The 21,170-nt window shown below is 46.8% G+C and overlaps 1 protein-coding gene across 2 annotated transcripts in view; it reads right to left on the reverse strand.

Moving 5' to 3' along the window:
* PMF1 (polyamine modulated factor 1) overlaps positions 1 to 20,989 on the reverse strand; it is a 31,576-nt gene extending 10,587 nt beyond the window's left edge. For both annotated transcript variants that reach the window (XM_053608319.1, XM_053608320.1), the window contains exon 1: positions 20,807 to 20,989. In XM_053608319.1, the coding sequence (XP_053464294.1) occupies positions 20,807 to 20,967 (161 nt within the window). In that variant the 5' untranslated portion in view covers positions 20,968 to 20,989. The remainder of the gene's footprint in view (positions 1 to 20,806) is intronic.
* Between the last annotated feature and the right edge of the window lie 181 nt (positions 20,990 to 21,170).

Here is a 21,170-nt window from a genome sequence, read left to right on the forward strand (position 1 = left end):
AAAGAGACAGTAGAAGTGGAAGAGTCAAGCAGCGCATAGGCAATCAGCAGGCTGCCTGGCGACTTCTTCTCATCACAGGACTCTAAGCTTTATCCCCTTCCTGACCCTGGTTAAAGGCAGTGGATGGAAATCTCTCATTTACAGCAATGGCTCAACTCCACCAGTGCCCCATCAGTGTCCTCAATTCTTTCAGGAAAGCCCCAAGTTAAGTTCAACTATTTATCCCCTAAAGATCACTTCTAAGAAGCTTCCAGATGAGGCTGATAGTGCTGGTCTGGAGGCTCATTTTGAGTTTCCAATTAGGATAGGGCTTGTGGCCTGAGAAAGATTGCCCTTCTCCTAAAGAGCTGTATAGGAGGCAACTAACGCCCTTTTTGTAGGACATTACCATATGCAAGTGGCACCTCCAGCTACCCACAACTATGGGGGCCCTGTTCTGAGGGTAGGGCTTATACTAACCTGCAGCCACCCTACTTTGGGGCTTCTTGTTACATGAGATAATAGATTTATTGTTCAAAGCTGGTTTTTGTTTTTTCTTTTTGGAGACAGTCTGACTCTGTCAATTTGAGTAGAGTGTCATGGCCTCAGCCTAGCTCATAGCAACCTCAAACTTTTGGGCTTAAGTGATTCCTCCCTCCCCAACCTCAGCTTCCTGAGTAGCTAGGACCATGCCTAACTAATTTTTCTATTTTTTGTAGAGATGGGCTTTGCTATTATCTAGGCTGGTCTTGAACTCCTGGCCTCAGGCAATCCTCCCACCTCAGCCTCCTAATGTACTAGAATTACAGGCATAAACCACCACGCCCAGCTCCAAGCCTTTTCTTTTCTTTTCCTTTTTTTTTACAACAGAGTTTCACTTTGTCATCCTCAGTAGAATGCCATGGCATCATAGCTCACAGCAACCTCAAACTCTTGGGCTCAAGTGATTCTCTTGCCTCAGCCTCCCAAATAGCTGGGACTACAGGTGCCAGCCACAAGGCCCAGCTATTTTTAGAGACGAGGTCTCTGGCTCAGGCTGGCCTCGAACCTGTGAGCTAAGGGAATCCACCCACCTCGGCCTCCCTAGTGCTGGGATAACAGGTATGAGCCACTGCGCCCGGCCCCCAAGCCTGATTTTCAATCAGTTCTCTGACACTAACAGCTGAGAGCCCTTCATTGCTATATTCCCTGGTAGCTGGAAGATCAAGAGACTCAGTCCATTCTAATGGCTTACTCCTCGTCAATTAAAAAAACTCAAGTTAAATGAAATCTCATGGTGGTTTCTTCTCCCTCCCCTTGTTTCCCCATGTCTCTGCTCTCTCAGGCCCTTCCCCTTCAACAAATATTCACTGACTGCCATATACCAACTGCCCACCAGGAACTGCGTATTCAGGGGTAAGTGAGACTGACACGGCCCTCTGGAACTTCTAAGAGAGAAGGAAAGATGGCAGCAAACGCAGAGACCCACATGAATGTGGCCATCACCACTGTGGGAAATGTTCTGAAAGAAAAGGGCAGGGTTTGGAAGCTGAAGAGTGATCATCTTTAAGGTTCCGGGGGCGGGGCAGTGCCTGTGGCTCAAAGGAGTAGGGCACTGGCCCCACATACCGGAGGTGGTAGGTTCAAACCCAGCCCTGGCCAAAAACTGCAAAAAAAAAAAAAAAAAAGGTTCCGGGTGCAGAGTGGGGAAAGGGGCTAGTGTCAGATGAAGCAACATTCAAGTGACCTGTGGACAATGTTTGAGCTCTAGAACAGTCCTCAAAGACAAAAGCTCACATCTATCCACTAGTATGGGTCAGGCTGGTGGACCACTGGATAAACAGGTCAGTAAACACCACAGCCCAGTACAGAGCCCCAGCCAGGAGTCACTGCTGGTTCCTCCCTTTCTCATGGCAATTTAGCCTCACACCGACTCCTCCCCTCACACAACGTTTTTGGAAACAGGTGCAGACTAATAGCAGTGATGTGGGGGAGCCAGCTCATAGTGTCTTGCAAGACAGGACTGCCACATGTTAAACACAGACACTACTAAAAATTAAATTATATAGGGCTGGGCATGGTGGTTTATATCTGTAATCCCAGCACTCTGGGAGGCTGAGGCAAGAGGATCCCTTGAGCTCAGGAGTTCAAGACCAGCCTGAGCAAGAGTGAGACCCCCCCCATCTCTACTAGAACTAAAAATATTACTAGTAGCCGGGTGTTGTGAGGGCACCTGTAGTCCCAGCTACTTGGGAGGTGGAGACAAGAGAATTGCTTAAGCCCAAGAGTTTGAGATTGCTATGAGCTGTGACACCAAGGCACTCTACCAGGGGCAACAAAGTGAGACTCTTGTCTCAAAAAAAAAAAAAAAAACAACAAAAACAACATCAAAAAAAAGGGAGGCAAGGAAGGGAGGGGGGGAAGGGAGGGAAAAATTACTGGGCATGGTGGCGAGCGCCTGTAGTCCCAGCTACTCAGGAGGCAGAGGCACGAAGAACACTTAAGCTCAAGAATTTGGAGTTACTGTGAGCTAGGCTGACATCATGGCACTCTAGCCTGGGCAACAGAGGGAGACTCTATCTCAAAAACAAAATTATAAACTTACAATAAATTATACTAAAAAAACAAATGCAGGGCAGTGCCTGTGGCTCAAGGAGTAGGGAGCCGGCCCCATATACCGGAGGTGGTGGGTTCAACCCAACCCTGGCCAAAAAAACCCCCAAATGCACCAACTACTGCAAACATAGCACTGCCTAGTCACTCTGCCACATATTACTCTCACAAGGTAGTTCGTATCTCCCTCTGCCTGATGGAAACTCCATATGAAGTGTGCTTTTGCCTACTCGGGTCAACTGTGTTTAGTAGTGCTATGTAGGTAGTTTAGGAGTATTTATACTTTGGGAATGGACAAATGCTACAGACCAGGGCTCTATTTTCAGAGTCTGTGGTGAGCAACTATCAGCATACTACTGGGTCAGGTGACAGTCTCCCACCTTGTTAATGTATATACTCCATAGAAGCACACCTCAAAGGCTAAAACCTAGGAGGACAATACTGTACAGAGAACAGATGGTAAGTGTCCTTTCAGCCTTCAGCAGAGTCCTGGACATCTTGTTTGGCTGCTGGCCTCGCCAGCCACACAGCCTGTGGCCAGTAGGAGGAACTTGGAGGGACACACAATGCCTACCCAAGCAAGGTTGGAATCAAGACTGGGTAATTGTGGCTTGAGATAGGCTTGGCTTGGACACAGGAGACCCTGTTCCTCCTCCCAGCCCCCTCAGCAGACTGAAGGTCTAAGCAAGTTACATCTCTCGTCAGGTCAGCTGATTGCCCACCAGGCTCAGGGCAGCAGTGAGGAAAACTGACCACTAGTGCTTTTCACCAAATCTTCTGGGGGTCTCCTTTATGGTTTGAGGATACAGTGGAAGTGAATCACCCTAGAAACACACATTCACACAAATGCACAAGACAGGAACATGTGCTGACCAAGACAATGCACATGACCTATGCAATGCAATGAATTAGCCACAGAGGGAAGGCAGCCAGATCGGCCCAGGTCAGTGAGTACAAGAGGAAAAGAGATTCCTCTTGAGAGCTAAATGCAGACTATAAAATAGTTTGAATGTCCTAGTGGACTTCCTGACATATATATTCAGGGTGAGGCAGGAAAACAATTACTTGAGAAAACACTTGAGAGGACATCATCTGTCCCCCAAGTGTCAAATTTTATCTTCTCATGCAAACTGCAATATCCTGGTGGACAGATGTCCTCTGCAATGTTGCTGGGATCTCCAGGGTGCCCAGAATAGTGTTAGTACTAAGCAGCAAACAAGACACTCCATAGGTGACAGGGGCAAAGGTGAGGCCTGGGCTGCTCTGACCCTGGACTCAATGGTCCCGGTGCCTAAACTGCTTGGGTGGAGGACTCCTCCACCCCCAGAAACCTCCCCATGGCCTCTCTGCCAATGCCCCCTTCGCCCTATAAGGAATGATCTCTTGGACTTGGCCTTCCAAGGTTACCAACAGGTCACCCAGGTATACATACAGGTATACATGCTGGGTGTAAGTGTACTACTCTGGACAGACTGCCTGTCCTGTTGCCTGAATTCAAATCCTACCTCTACTACTCATCACCTGAGTGACCTCCAACAACTTCTTTACCTCCGTAAGCCTCAGTTTCCTCCTTCGTCAAATGGGGATAATAACTAGCTACACCTGACATAATTACTGTGAGGATGAAATATGGTTATATATATACAGTACTCAGTACAGCATCCAGCCCACCAAAATGCTCCATGTCAGCTGCAATTATTCAGTCCTCCTGCCCCCTCAGAGGTGTAGAACAGTCAGTAACTTGGCTCCCCAGACCTCTTCCCTCATGAAAGACAGGTGCTGGTAAACATGGCTTGTGTATAAATGCATACAGAAACAAACCCAACAATGGGAAGAACCATCCATCAAGATTTGTCCCCACTACTAAGAAAAGGCTAAATTGTATAAAAAAATAAGGGGGGGGCTAAGTTTATCATCAATGAAAATAACTTTAAAAAATCACATTTATAGTCTGGGTACCGTGGCACATGCCTATAATTCCAACACTCTGGGAGACCGAGACAGGAGGATCACTGGAAGGGAGGAGTTCAAGACCAACCTGAGCATGACTGAAATGACTGAGACCCCATCTCTACTAAAAAAGAAAAATGAGGCTCAGCACCCATAGCTCAGTGGACAGGGCACCAGCCACATACACCAAGGCTGGCAGGTTTGAACCCAGCCCAGGCCTGCTAAACAATGACAGCTACAACAACAACAAAAAATAGCCAGGCATTGTGGTGGGCGCCTGTAGTCTCATCTACTTGGGAGTCTAAGAGAATTGCTTAAGCCCAAGAGTTGGAGATTGCTGTGAGCTGTGACGCTATGGGACTCTACCGAGAGCGGCATAGTAAGACATAGTTAAGATTCTGTCTCAAAAAAACAAAAACAAGAACAGACGTTTACTTTGTTTCAAAGCTGAGATGACTATATTAACTGATTTTAACCTGTTATTTTTTTCTTAAACACTTATTATGAAACAATCACTGTTCTTGAAACAGTGAAACAATCTGTGAAACAATCACTGTTCTTGAACTTAATGAAGAAGCATTTCATTTACTGCATTAAAAACTCATTGCGGGGTGGCACCTGTGGCTCAGTGAGTAGGGCGCCGGCCCCATGTACCGAGGGTGGCGGGTTCAAACCCAGCCCTGGCTGAACTGCAACCAAAAAATAGCTGGGCGTTGTGGCAGGCGCCTGTAATCCCAGCTGCTCAGGAGGCTGAGGCAGGAGAATCGCGGAAGCCCAAGAGCTAGAGGTTGCTGTGAGTCCTGTGACATCATGGCACTCTACTGAAGGCGGTAAAGTAAGACTCTGTCTCTACAAAAAAAAAAAAAAAACTCATTGCGGCTCAGCGCCTGTAGCTCAAGCGGCTAAGGCGCCAGCCATATACACCAGAGCTGGCAGGTTTAAATCCAGCCTGGGCCTGCCAAACAACAATGACAACTACAACCAAAAAATAGCTGGGTGTTGTGGTGGGCGCCTGTAGTCCCAGCTACTTGGGAAGCTGAGGCAAGAGAATTGCTTAAGCCCAGGAGTTGGAGGTTGCTGTGAGCTGTGATGCCAGAGCACTCTACCCAGGGTGTGTGTGTATATATATATATATGCTCGGCACCTATAGCTCAGCAGCTAGGGCGCCAGCCATATACACTGGAGCTGGCGGTTCAAACCCAGACCGGGCCTGCCAAACAACAATGACAACTACAACCAAAAAATAGCTGGGCATTGTGACAGGAGCCTATAGTCCCAGCTACTTGGGAGGCTGAGGCAAGAGAATCGCTTAAGCCAGACAGTTTGAGGTTGCTGTGAGCTGTGACACCATGGCACTCTACCAAGGGCTACATAGTGAGACTCTGTCTCAAAAAAAAAAAAAAAAAATATATATATATATATACACACACACACACACATATATATAAATAAAAAAATAAGTAAACAAAACAAAATATTTAAGCACAGAATCAAGCTCTGGCGGTTTGGTAATCTTTTGGTTTATATGTACATATAAATTATGCAAGACACTATGGAAACATAAAAGAGGTACAGACAAGACAAAATCACAAGTGCACTGAATGCTAAGGGAACCAGAAGGGAGGTCGGCCTGCCTTCTTCCTCTGTGGGGAGTTGCATGTTGCCCAGGCTGTCCAGCAGAGGGCAGGCAGGGCCTGGTGCATCCATCACTGTTAAGGCCAGGGCTGGGAGGCTAAGAACACGACAAATGCTGCATTAATAGAAGCCGGCGTTGAACTGACAGAAATTCATGTTCTTCATCCCACATCCACCAACTATGCGGGTGCCCAGTTCATTAAGAAATATTTTTCTGGCTCAGCGCCTATAGCTCAGCGGCTAGGGCGCCAGCCACATACACCAGAGCTGGCTCATGACTGTAATCCTAGCATTCAGGGAGGCTGAGGCGGGAGGATCATATGTGCTCAGGGGTTCTAAAAATAAAAAAATTAGCTGAGTGTGGTGGCACGTGCCTATAGTCCCAGCTACTCAGAGACCAAGGCAAGAGGACTGCTTGAGCCCAAGAGTTTGAGGTCGCAGTGAGCTATGATGATATCATGGGACTCTACCCAGGAAACAGAGCAAGACTCTGTTTCAAAAAATAAAAATAAAATAAAATAAATAAACATTTAATTATTTTTCTTTTTTCATAGATGGGATATTGCTGTGTCACCCAGGCTGGAGTGTAGTAGCACAATCATAGCTCACTGCAGCCTCCAACCCCTGGGCTCAAGAGATCCTCCCAACTTACCCTCCCACTGGAGTCACAGGTATGACCTGCTGTATTCAGCTACATTTTATTTTTTTTAATTTTATTTATTTACTTGTTTATTTATTTATTTATTTGAGATAGAGTCTCAATTTGTAGCCCTTGGTAGAGTGCTGTGTTCGCCTCATAGCAATCTCAAACTCTTGGGTTCAAATGATCCTTTTGACCCAGGTTTTCCATTTTTAGTAGAGATGGATTCTCACTTTCAGGCTGGTCTTGAACTCATGAGCTCAAGCAATCCACCCACCTTGACCTCCCAGAATGCTAGGATTACATGCATGAGTTTAGCCCCAGGAACATTTTTAAAATAAACTTAATTATGTGTTTAGGTTATTTGGTCTCTTAGGCTAATTTAAACTTTTAACAGTTTAGGTTCTTCATTTCAAAACTGCTGGAAAACTTAAAGTAAGAATCTAAATACTTACTTTGAATATTTTTTCTCAAAAAAGAAATTGAAAAACTTCTGATTTGGGGTGGTGCCTGTGGTTCAGTGAGTAGGGTGCCAGCCTGATATAGCTAGGATGGCGGGTTCGAGCCCGGCCCCGGCCAAACCACAACAAAAAAATAGCCAGGCGTTCTGGCAGGCACCTATAGTCCCAGCTATTCGGGAGGCTGAGGCAAGAGAATTGCCTAAGCCCAAGAGCTGGAGGTTGCTGTGAACTGTGATGCCACGGCACTCTATCGAGGGTGATAAGGTGAGACTCTATCTCTAAAAAGAAAAAAAAAATTCTGATTTGATAAATATTAGTATAAATATAAAAAATACTATCAGGAGGCTAGGCACAGTGGTGCACACTTGTAATCCTAGCACTTTGGGAGGATGAGGCAGGAGGATTGCTTGAGGTCGGGAGTTTGATATCCTGAGCAAGAACGAGACCCCATTGCTACAAAAAGTAGAAAAATTAAGTCAACATTGTGGTACACACCTACAGTACCAGCTGCTTAGGAAGACTGAGGCAGGAGGATCACTAGAGCCCAGGAACTTGAGGTTATACTGAGCTATGATGATGCCACTATACTCTAACCTGGGTGACAGAGAAAGACCCTTTTTCAAAAAAAAAAAAAAAGTAAGATAATTATATTCATTTGATAAACACTTGCTGAGCATTAACCATGTACCAGGCCCAGTTCAGTGGTACAGACTCAAAGATGATATATGATGTCTGCTCTCAAAGGGGTTATAGATCAGTGCTAAGGAAAATGAATATGGGACAGCATGTGGCCCTGACAGGGGCTCAGGGAAGGCTTCCTGGAGGAAGTAATGTCTGAAAGAGGAGCAGGAGCTGGCCAGAGGACAGAGGAAGCATAGCAGAAGGGTGGTGTGTGTGCATAAGTGTATTTGTATGTGCACATAGGTGCATGTGTGTGAAGATGCAATAATAGGAAAGTTTACTGAGGACTGATGAGTACTAAGCCCTATTCTAAACAATCTATATGGTGTAAGTCATTGAACTCTCATTACAATCCTATCAGGTAGGTTCTATTATCTTCACCCCCATTTTTCAGATGAAGAAGTTGATGGATTGGCGGCGCCCGTAGCTCAGTGGGTAGGGCGCCAGCACATACACCAAGGCTGGCGGGTTCAAACCCAGCCCGGGCCAACTAAACAATGACAACTGCAACAAAAAAATAGCCGGGTGTAGGGTGGCGCCTGTGGCTCAGTGAGTAGGGCACTGGCCCCATATACTGAGGGTGGCCCCAGCCAAACTGCAACAAAAAAATAGCCAGACGTGGCAGACACCTGTAGTTCCAGCTACTTGGAAGGCTGAGACAGAGAATCGCTTAGGCCCAAGAGTTTGAGGTTGCTGTGAGCTGTGACTCCACAGCACTCTACCAAGGGTGACATAGTAAAACTCTTGTCTCAAAAAAAAACAAAAAAAAAGAAGCTGATGGAGACAGCTGGGATTCAACCCAGGCCATTTGCTCATTTTGGCTTGGACAACATAGGGCCTGCCAGCAGGGGGAGCTAGATACATACAGAGTCTGGACTGTATCAAGATCCGAATAGCTAGTAAAGGGTTTGAAACAGGGATGTGACATGATTAAGTCTGCACTCTAGTATGTTCACTCAGCTGCTGTGTGAGGGTAGACATGGAAGGCACAGTTGACATGACAGCATCCTTGAGCAAGGCAGAATAAACAGTGGGTACAGGAAGAAGTGGATGGTCTAGGGCCAGGGGTCCTCAAACTATAGCGCATGGGCCACATGCGGCGGTGTGATTGTATTTGTTCCCTTTTTTTTCTTTTTACTTCAAAATAAGATATGTGCAGTGTGCATAGGAATTTGTTCATAGTTGTTTTTTTTTTAACTATAGTCTGGCCCTCCAACGGTCTGAAGGACAGTGAACTGGCCCCCTGTTTAAAAAGTTTGAGGACCTAGCCGGGCGTTGTGGCGGGCGCCTGTAGTCCCAGCTACTCGGGAGGCTGAGGCAAGAGAATCCCTTAAGCCCAGGAGTTGGAGATTGCTGTGAGCTGTGTGAGGCCACGGCACTCTACCGAGGGCCATAAAGTGAGACAGAGTCTCACTACAAAAAAAAAAAAAAAAAAAGTTTGAGGACCCCTGGTAGGCATATGACAGAGACAGCATCAGCATGCCAGGCCTAAAGCCACATGCCAGTCTGTCAAGTCACCCCCACACTGCAGAAATGAATCACCACAAACGGTACTCATCATCTGTACATTCACAGAGGGTGGGGTATTTCCAAGGCATTTATAGTCAGAGCAGTTTATGTATGAAACCACTCTCCTTCCTGGGAAGAGTTATTTTCTATGAACAATAATCTTTGCCACTAATTTAAAACTACCAATTCAGGCTGGGGGTAGTGGCTCACGCCTGTAATCCTAGCACTCTGGGAGGCCAAGGTGGGTGGATAGCTTGAGCTCACGAGTTTGAGAGCAGCGTGAGCAAAATCAAGATCCTGTCTCTATTAAAAATAGAAAAACTGAGGCAAGAGGATCAGTTGAGCCAAAGAGTTGGAGGTTGCTGTGAGCTGACGCCACAGCACCCTATCCAGGGTGACAGCTTGAGACTCTGCCTCAAAAAAAAAAAAAAAAAAACATGGCCGGCCCCACATGCTGGAAGTGGCGGGTTCAAACCCAGCCCCGGCCAAAAAAAACTGCAAAAAACCGAAAAAACAAAAAACAACCAATTAGTTTACAAATGCAATTACCTCTCCTTCCTTGGTCACTGTCAGATGAGGCTTTGAGCCACTTTACATATAAATCTTACCCTCCACAGCATATCCCAGGCCAGAACACTGGACCAAAAGAACATCTAAGAACTTAAAAACTGACAGTCACCTCTTGCTCCTTCAGTCCTCATGGGACCACTACCACACGTGGCACATCTGCCAGGGTATTGTGGGTACTTGTGACAAACCTAGCTTTTCTCTGACTAGTACTAACTGGTCTTCAAGCTGGGCCCCACTACCAAAATCTAACTGACTCTCTTGGCAGGTCCCCAATACAGCTAGAGAGCACCCTTGTCAGCTCAGCAGGAAAATGACTTTCAGATCATTTCAGAGTATTCAGGAGGCCACGGCAGCAGAAAAGAGCACTTCATTTTCTTTTTTTGAGACCGAGTTTCACTTTGTCGCCTTTGCTGGAGTGCCACAGCATCATAGCTCATAGCAACCTCAAACTCCTGGGCTCAAGTGATGCTCTTGCTTCAGCCTCCCAAGGAGCTGGGGCTACAGGCACCCGCCACAATGCCCAGCTATTTTTAGAGACGGGGTCTTGCTCTGGTTCAGGCTAGTCTCAAACTCACTCTGGTTCAGGATGGTCTCGAACCCGTGAGCTCAGGCAATCCACCAACCTCAGCCTCCCAGAGGGCTAGGATTACAGGAGTGAGCCACCACGCCCAGCCAGAATGCTTCATTTTCAGGGAACAAGGCTGAGGTTGCAATGGTAGCCTCCAAAGGGCCAAGTTTCTCCCAAAGCCTTGGAGAGGACAGATTTGGGAGTCTTTGCCACAGTCCAGGCAGTCAAAGGAAGAAGACTTAACTCACGATAGTGGAGTGTGGATCCCTCAAATCTAAGAGCCCAGCACAGCAGATAATCTTCCAGTCACTCTAAGGTTTATTACATAATTTTATGTCCTGCTCAAGCTGACATGTACACTGAAAATATGCTGAGTTATGGGGAAAAAATCAATCTGGGATTTAAAATGTCCCTCTGGATAAATGACAAATAAATAAACCAGCATTTACTATGTATAGACTCCTGTCCCAAGTATTTACACACATTTTTAATTTACAGACTTGGGGCTGGGTCAAGTATCTGCATACACCTTAATAGTCAGTATTCACACATTTATAGAGTCCTTACTATATGGAAAACCAGCTGTAAGTGCCAATTTAACCAAATGTGGGAAGGATGTTCTACTGAGGAGAATCAGCAAATGGAAAGACAAGGTGACAGGGGCAGCCCTTGACACAGAAGAGCCTATGTTCATGTGTGCATCAAGACTATCTAGCTAGTGTGCACATGCTGCACCCCTAGAACCCTGACTTGAGGCTGGAGAGATGGGGAAGGACTAAAGAGGGAAACTCTTTGTATGCTGAGCTAAGGAGCTTGCATTTGATCTTGGAAGCAACCATGAGCCAATTAAACACTGTAAGCAGGAGAAGCACATGATCAGATCTGAGCTGTAGACTAGAGAGCCAGTTTAGTTTAGAAGCTGGTACCTCAGTCTAGTGAGAGACAGGGAGGCCTGAACTCAGGCAGTGGTGGCAAGGGTGAAAGGAAGGGACCAAGGAGAGAGAGGAAGAGCCAAGAGGACTGGGTAGTCGACCAAAAGTGAGAGGGAAGGAGGAGTCAATGAGGCCTCCACAGCTCCGGCCTAGAGAATGATACAGTGCTTCCTTCCACCAAGTTAGGGACCATAGGAAGAGAAGAGGAAGAGGAGAAATGCTGTTTCTTTTTTCATTTATTTTTTAGAGACAGAGTTTCACTTTTCACCCTCGGTAGAGTACCGTAGCATCGCAGCTCACAGCAGCCTCCAACTCCTGGGCTTAGGCGATTCTCTTGCCTCAGCCTCCCGAGTGGCTGGGGACTACAGGCGCCTGCCACAACGCACAGCTATTTTTTGTTGCAGTTTGTCCAGGGCCGGGTTCAAACCTGCCACTCTTGGTATATGAGGCCGGCGCCCTACCCACTGAGCCACAGGGATCGCCAGAAATGCTGTTTCTTTCTTTTTTATTTTTGTTGCAGTTTTTGGCTGGGGCTGGGTTTGAACCCGCCACCCCCCAGCATATGGGGCCAATGCCCTATTCCTTGAGCCACAGGCACCGCCCATGCTGTTTCTATAGTGCTGAGTTTAACAGTTCTATGGGACACCAAGGAGATTTATTTTCTTTCCTTTTTTTTTTTTTTTTTTTTGGGATAGAGTCTCACTATGTTGCCCTTTGTAGAGTGCTGTGGTGTCACAGCTCACAGCGACCTCAAACTCTTGGGCTTAAGCGATTCTCTTGTCTCAGTCTCCCAGGTAGGTGAGACTACAGATGTCCACCACAAAGCCCAGCTATTTTTTGTTCTTCTTGTTGTCACTGTTGTTTAGCAGGCCTGGGCTGGGTTTGAACCCACCAGCCCCGGTGCATGTGGCCAGGGCCCTCACAAGTGAGCTACAGGTGCTGAGCCAGAGAGATTTCTTGTAGTAGATAGACTGTTGGGATAGAGGTCTAAAATTCAGGAGAGATGTGGCTTAAGAATCCCCGTTTATGGGCGGCGCCTGTGGCTCAAAGGGGTAGGGCGCCAGTCCCATATGCCGGAGGTGGCAGGTTCAAACCCAGCCCAGGTCAAAAACTGCAAAAAAAAAAACAACAAAAAAACAACAACAACAAAAAAAGAATCCCCGTTTATGGTGGCGTCCATAGCTCAGTGGGTAGGGCACTGGCCTCATACACCCAGGCAGACAGGTTCAAATCCAGCCCAGGCCAGCTAAACAACGATGACAACTGCAACAACAAAAAAATAGCCAGGAGCTGTGGCAGGCGCCTGTTATTCCAGCTACTTGGGAGGCTGAGGCAAGAGAATTGCTTAAGCCTGAGAGTTTGAGGTTGCTATGAGCTATGACACCACAGCACTCTACCAAGGGCGACGTAGTGAAACTCTGTCTCAAAAAAAAAAATCCCCATTTATGTGGGCTAGGCACAGAGGATCACACCTGTAATCCCAGCCTTCTGAAAGGCCAAAGTGGGTGGATCGCTTGAGCTCAGGAGTTTGAAACCAGCCTGGGCAAGAGCGAGACCCTTCTCTATTAAAAATAGAAAAAACAGGGCGGCGGGCGGCGCCTGTGGCTCAAGGAGTAGGGCGTCGGTCCCATATGCCGGAGGTGGCGGGTTCAAACCTAGCCCCGGCCAAAAACTGCAAAACAAGCAAACAAACTAAATAAATAAAGATAGAAAAAAACGAGCCAGGTGCTGTGGTAGGTGCCTGTAGTTCCAGCTACTTGGCAGGCTGAGGCAGGAAGATCACTAAAGCCTAAGAGTTTTAAGGTTGCTTTGATCCCACGGCACTCTACCCAGGGGTACAGAGTCAGACTCTGTCTCAAAAAAAAAAGAGAGAGAGAATCCCCATTTATCTCCAAACTGTTTATTGAGTATCTCCTGTGCACCAGGCACTGTGATAAGCAATGAGTAGAGAGCGATTAATAAGACAGTCAAGATCCTGCCTCTAAGACCTTACATTTTATGCAGGGAAGACAGACCACAAATAAGTAACGAAGCAGACAACAGAATTGCAGACTGTGATAAGGGCTATGAAGGAATAAATAACAATGGGATAGTATGACAAACAACCAGAGAGGCAGCTTTAGGTAGGGCCATGGAAGAGATGGAGGAAGATGATTCCTGGCAAAGCAAATAAGTGCAGACACCTAATGCAGGAAAGCATGTGATATACTAGGCCAGAAGGAGGTCAGTATGACTGAGTGTGGTTCGGAGGGTGCAGAAGACGTAGACAGGGGCTGGAGTAGGCAGGGGCTAGAGCAGGCAGGCCCTGGAAAGAACAATGACAGCTTCTGAAGGACTCTAGCAGCCGGGAGACATCACATGGGATGTGATCATTCACATGTGGAGGTTGAAGTAAGGACAGAACATTTAGGGTGGCACCTATGGCTCAGTGAGTAGGGTGCTGGCCCCATATACTGAGGGTGGCGGGTTCAAACTTGGCCCCGGCCAAACTGCAACAAAAATGAGCGTTTGGAGGACGCCTGTAGTCTCAGCTACTCGGGAGGCTGAGGCAAGAGAATTGCCTAAGCCCAAGAGCTGGAAGTTGCTGTGAGCTGTGATGCCACAACACTCTACCGAGGGCGACAAAGTAAGACTCTGTCTCTGAAAAAAAAAAAAAAAGAACATTTAAAGAGGGTAGGGGGTGGGTGCAGTGGCTCAACCTGTAAAACCCAGCACTCTGGAGGCTGAGGCGGGCAGATTGCTTGGCCTCAGGAGTTCAAGACCCAGCCTGAGCAAAAGTGGCTGGTGCCTGTAGTCCCAGCTACTTGGGAGGCTGAGGCAAGAGAATCACTTAAGCCTAAGAGTTTGAGGTTGCTGTGAGCTATGACGCCGATAGCACTCAACCCCAGGGCGACTGAGTGAGACTCTGTCTCAATAAATAAATAAATAAATAAAAATACATAAATAAATAAAAGACAGGACGGGGAAGAGTAGTCTAAGAAAGAGCAGCTAGTGAGGCAAAGGGTCAGAGAATGGTATCCGAAGCCAAGGGAAAAATCCCAAGAACAGAGATGTAGTTAACAGTGTCAAATGTATACCGAGAAAAAGTAGGTTAAATACAAAATATATCCACAGGGCAGCGCCTGTGGCTCAGTTGGTAGGGCTCCGGCCCCATATACCGAGGGTGGCGGGTTCAAATCTGGCCCCAGCCAAACTGCAACCAAAAAATAGCCGGGTGTTGTGGCGGGCGCCTGTAGTCCCAGCTACTCGGGAGGCTGAGGCAAGAGAATCGCTTAAGCCCAGGAGTTGGAGGTTGCTGTGAGCTGTGTGAGGCCACAGCACTCTACTGAGGGCCATAAAGTGAGACTCCGTCTCTACAAAAAAAAAAAAAAATACAACAATCAACAAAATATATCCACAGTATTTAGCAACAAAGAGGTTATTAATGACTTTGAAAACAACAGTTTTAAGGGAATGGTGGCAGATTTTCCTGTGCTGAGGAAAGCACTAGAGATGAAGAACTAGAACCTGAAGCTACAGCCTTGGATGTAAAGGGAAGGAACTTGACAGGGAGGTAGCTAGGAGGACACAACACTGGCCATCTCTCAGCCAAATTTATAAATGAGGCAACTCCTCCTACCTGATTGCCTTAAATTTTTTATAAACCCCCAATGTGGAGGTCATTTTCACCAAGAGGGTACAGGGGACAGGTAAAGGGCCCAACCAACATAATGAAGATTGAAAATAGCTGCTGTGGAGAAAGGGCAGAGCGTTAGCTGGGGGCATGATGAACAAAGGTTGAGTACTAACCCTAAAGTCCAAGACCATGACATTGTGGAGGCATCACTGTCCACCACGGGTGAGACTATAGAACTGCTTAGTAGGCTGGGTATAGGGATGGAGGAGGACAGAAGGATGGGGGCATAAAGGAGCTGAGAAATAGGAGTGTGGCTGCCATCATCTCCAACTGAACCCTCCAAAGACTTGTCTTGCTTTCCACCCCAGACCAGTTTCTCTCTCCCAACTCTCACCTGTTTTTCCCCACCTTTCTAGGTGGTAACACCCTCTACCCAGCCACAGTCAAGAAGGGTCAACATCCTCTTGGTGTTCCACTTTCCCTCATCTTCCCTTCCAATCCATTCTACCCCTAATCAGCTCAAATCTACCCATGTTCTCATGTGCAGTTTTTTTCCTGGACCATGGTGACGGCCCTCTTTGCTTCTGCTACAGCTCAAACTATGAAGTTGGCTCCCCAAGCACAGTGCTTGGACTGACAAGCTTTTCAGGAATATACAGAATACTTTAAACTTCAAAAAAATAGAATGGCTTCAAACATAAAAGCTCAAAATTGAACTACTAATGGTTATCATAAATGAATATACAATGTAACATTATATCAACTAGTCAACTGAAATTTTAATATAATTAGATAAAAATATATTTAATGTGGAATGTGGTGCTTCCCCCTGAATTTGAGGTTTTGGGCGTTTTTTGAGACAGAATCTCACTCTGTCCCCCAGGCTAGAGTGTCATGGCATCAGCCTAGCTCACAGCAACCTCAAACTCCTGGGCTCAAGTGATCCTCTTTAGCCTCCTGAGTAGCTGGGACTACAGGCACCTATCACTGTGCACGGCTAATTTTTCTATCTTTTTAGTAGAGACGGGGTTTTGCTCTTACTCAGGCTGGTCTCAAACTCCTAAGCTCAAGGTATCCTCCTGCCTCAGCCTCCCAGAGCACTAGTATAGGCATGAGCCACTGTGCCTAGCCCATACATGAGTTTTTAATTTGTCATTACAACAGATCATTGCCCCATGATTTAGTATTATCCAAAATTTAATTTTAAATACCCATATATTTATTAGAGTTATCATACTTACATAACCATCATTCTTCAAATGTTGGATGCCTTAGGTGGTTTTCAATTATTTTCAACTAAACACTGTGCTATATACATAGGTTTTTGACCATTTTATTTTATTTTGTTTATTTATTATTTTGAGACAGAGTCTCACTCTGCTGCCCTGGGTAGAGTGCTGTGGCATCATCATAGCTCACAGCAACTTCAAAATCCTGGGCTCAAGGGATCCTCCCAGGTAGTTGGGACCACAGGTACCCACCACAGGGCCTGGCTAGTTTTTCTATTTTTAGTGCATGAGTCCTTTGTCAAAGAATTTTGAAACTCTACTAAAAGATATAAAAGACAATCTAACTACATGGAGAGATTATATCATATTTGTAGTTGGATGATATTACTGTAGACATGCCAATTCTCCCCCAAATTGATCTAGAATTCAGTATAATCTCAATCAATATTGCAAATGAATGTTTTACAGAACCAGAAAAATTCAAGAAAAAAATCAAGGTAGGTCTTCAAATAGCTGGCCCAATTTTAAAAAGTAGAGAAAGAGGTGGGGTGCAGTGGCTCATACTTGTAACCTTAGCACTCTGGGAGGCCAAGACAGTTGGATTGCTTGAGCTCAGGAGTTCCAAGACCAGCCTGCAAGAGCAACCCTATCTCTACTAAAAATAGAAATATTAGCTGGGCATTTTGGTGAGTGCCTGTAGTCCCAGCTACTCAGGAGGCTGAAGCAAGAGGATGGCTTGACCCCAGTAGTTTGACGCTGCTGTGAGCTATGACGCCACAGTAGGGCATTTTGGTGAGTGCCTGTAGTCCCAGCTACTCAGGAGGCTGAAGCAAGAGGATGGCTTGACCCCAGTAGTTTGACACTGCTGTGAGCTATGATGCCACAGTCTCACCAGAGTGAGACTCTGTTTCAGAAAAAAATAAAAGTTAGGATTTAAAAAAATAGGTTAACTAGGTAACACCTAGCATTTGATTAGGTAATATCTATAATTTTATTATGGCTCTTAGTGTTAGTATAAACTAGGATAAGAAAATGAAAGTCATGCAGATCCAGCTTGTGAGGGACCTTGGAGATGACTGCATTTTTCTTCTGGTTCATCCTCTTAGGATAAACAATTAAATCTATGTTGCTTGCTAGTTAGTTACTCCTTTATTTTCGAGGCAGGGTTTTGCTCTGTCGCTCACGCTGGAGTGCAGTGGCATAATAGCAGCTCACTGCAGCCATCATCCCTTGGGCTCAAAAGACCTTCCCGTCTCAGCCTCCCAAGTAGCTAGAACTACAGGTACACAACCCTACCCTACCTAATTTACAAAATTTGCTTGTGGGCAGTGCCTGTAGCTCAGTGAGTGGGGCGCTGACCCCATATACCGAGGGTGGTGGGTTTGAACCCGGCCCTGGACAAACTGCAACAAAAAGAGTGGGCACTGTGGTGGGCACCTGTAGTCCCAGCTACACGGGAGGCTGAAGCAAGAGAATCGCCTAAGTCCAGGAGTTGGAGGTTGCTGTGAGCTGTGATGCAACAGCACTCTACTGAGGACAATAAAGTGAGACTTTGTCTCTAAAAAAAAAAAAAAAAATCTGTGTAGAAGCAGAGATTCAAGTGATTCTCTTATCTCAGCCTCTCAAAGTACCAAGGATTACAGCACCTGGTTGCTTTTTATTTAATTAAAGATTTCTGGGCCGGGGGAGGTGGCTCACACCTGTAATCCTAGCACTCTGGGAGGCCAATGTGGGTGGACTGCCTGAGCTCACAGATTTGAGACCAGCCTGAGCCAGAGTAAGACCTATCTCTAAAAATAGCCAGGCGTTGTGGGGGGTGCCTGTAGTCCTAGCTACTCAAGGAGGCTGAGGCAAGAAGATCGCTTGAACCCAAGAGTTTGAGGTTGCTGTGAGCTATGATGTTATAGCACTCTACTGAGGGCCACAAAGTGAGGCTCTGCCAAAAAAAAACCAAACAAAAAAAATTTCTGTTCCCCAAAGGATACTATGGATAAAGTTAACATATGATAGAAAGATATTTGGTGGGGTGGGCAGCACTTGTAGCTCAGTGAATAGGGCACCGGCCCCATATACAGAGGGTGGCAGGTTCAAACCTGGCCCCAGCCAAACTGCAACAACAACAACAACAACAAAAAGTTTTTTTTCTAGACTGGAAACTCAGCAAATCAACAAGATAAAAACTCCTATTTTTTTTCTACCGAGATGATGTCACCCTCTGTAATGCTATAGTGTCACAGCTCACAGCAACCTCTAACTCTTGGGCTTAAGAGATTCTCTTGCCTCAGCCTCCCAGGTAGCTGGGACTACAGGTGCCCACACAATGCTCGGCTATTTTGTTGTTGTTGCAGTTGTCATTGCTGTTTAGCTGACCTGGGCCAGGTTCAAACCTGTCAGTGTATGTGGCCGGTGCCCTACTACTGAGCTAGGGGTGCTGCCTCCTATTTTTTTTTAAGTGGGTCTGAGGAAAATGGTGAAATGAGCTGGCAATTCACAGAAGAGAAAGCCCAAATGACTAACAAGTACATAAGGAAATGCTCAAACATAGCATGAATTACGGACATAAAATTGAAACAATGAGATACCCCTTTCAGACTTGTCCAGAATAGCAAATATGAGAATGGTAAATACCCAGTGACAGTGAGGATGTAGGGACAGAAACACCTTTTCAGGAAAGCAATCTGACAGGACATAAGTAGGTGTAAATCTTGGAATCCAGTGATCCCTCTCCTAGTTATCTGCCTCAGAAAAATTCTAGGGCTAGCCCATAGGGAATGTAAATGGATATTCACCCTGGAATAACTTGTGGAAGAGGGAGCTGGAGCAACCAGGAGTTCATAATGGGAAATGGGTAAGAGTTGGAAGCTTATCATGGAGCGACAAGCAGCACTGAGAAGTTATGAATCATAGGCACTGAGAGGACATGGTTAATCTTTAAAACAATGTGTTGAGGGCAGCGCCTGTGGCTCAGTGGGTAGGGCGCTGGCCCTATATTCCGAGGGTGGTCAGTTCCAACCCAGTCCGGGTCAAATTGCAACAAAAAAATAGCTGGGCGTTGTGGCAGGCACCTGTAGTCCCAGCTGCTTGGGAGGCTGAGGTAAGAGAATTGCCTAAGCCCAGGAGTTGGAGATTGCTGTGAGCTGTGGTGTCATGGCACTCTGCCCAAGACGATAGCTTGAGGCTCTGTCTCAAAAAAAACAAAAACAAAAACAAAAAAACAATGTGTTGAATAAAAAAAGATACACAGAACCTTATCATTTATATACAATTAAAAAAGACACACACCTTTAGGGGGCAAGACATGATTGCAATAGGACTTTACCTAACAACTGCAATCAGTGTAACCTGGCTTATTGTACCCTCAATGAATCCCCAACAATAAAAAAAAAAAAAAATACACACACCAAAAAAAAAAAATACACACAAAAGGACAATGTATTTTACAAAGATACAAACATGTTCGTTCAAATGTCACTTCCTCACCCTAACCTGTCCCTACTGCTCTTTATTCCTTTACCCTGATTTTTGTTATTGTTGTTGTTGCAGCTTTTGGCCACCTCCAGGACCGGTGCCCTACTCCTTGAGCCACAGGGGCAGCCCCTACCCTGATTTTTTTTTTAATGGCACCAGAATGTCTATTTCATGAGGAAAGGGATCTTATCTGTCTTGGTCACTACAGTATCTCCAGCAACTAGAAACGAGTCTGGGACATTGTTGTTGGCCAGTATGTTACCCATATTCATATTATGGATAAATGGAACACACACAGCAGAAGTGGGGCCTGGGGAGAGGACAGGGTGAGAATGAGCAGGGAAAAATAAGACCAGGGAATGGCTCACTTTGTAGTTCTAGCACTCTGGGAGGCCGAGGTGGGTGGATCCCTGGAGCTCAGGAGTTTGAGACCAGCCTGAGCACGAGCGAGACCCTGTCCCTACTAAAATAGAAAAACTTGACGCTGTGGTGGCGAGCTGTAGTCCCTCTACTTGGGAGGCTGAGGCAGGAGGATCGCTTGAGCCAAGGAGGTGGAGGCTGTTGTGGGATGTGATCATGCCTGAGGGACAGAGTAAGACCCTATGCCTCAACAACAAGCGAACAAACAAAAACAATACATACGCGTCACACAGAATAAAGGTCAAGGCAGGACCAGCGTTTCCAGTCCACAGGACAGTGGCCACCCGCGTCTGCTGTCTGAACCCTGCCCCGAGATAGGACCGCCTCACCAATAAGGTTCCGTCGCCCCTGCAACCGTGGCAGGTCTCAAGGCACACACGAGGAGCGCGTCGCCGGGCCTGCGACCGGTGTAGTGTCGGGAACGTCCCCCGGCCTCTTTGGGAGGGACCGGCCAGGCTGCCGCAGCCAGCATCCCGCCCCGCCTCACCCGCGCCAGGCTCGGACTTTGGCGGGACTGAACTTTCATCACCCCTCTTCCTCTCACTGTCCACCTTACCTCCCGGCGGCGACTAGCTTCTGGAGAAAAGTGTCTACCATGGTGTCGAGAAGCTTCACCCTCGAAATGGTAGCTCCAAGTGGCACAGGTTCAGAAAGCGACCCCTCAGGCCCGCTCTCCTCATAGAAACCGCCCGCAGCTAGGTTACTCGCCTCGGCCATCTTGAAGTTGAACCGCCAAATCTAACCGGCCCGCCCAGCCCGCCCGCGGCAGCTCCCGATTGGCCGCGCCATGGGCGCCTCCGATTGGCTCACAGGAATGCCTATCACCGAGCGACGGTGGGAGTGCGGCCGAGGCTGACAGCCCGGGGAGGTCAGCGTGGGGTATCTCGGCCGCCCTGAGAGAAGCGAACAAGCCGTGGTCC

Source organism: Nycticebus coucang, chromosome 10 (assembly GCF_027406575.1).
Source record: "Nycticebus coucang isolate mNycCou1 chromosome 10, mNycCou1.pri, whole genome shotgun sequence".
In the NCBI taxonomy this organism is placed as follows: Eukaryota; Metazoa; Chordata; class Mammalia; order Primates; family Lorisidae; genus Nycticebus; species Nycticebus coucang.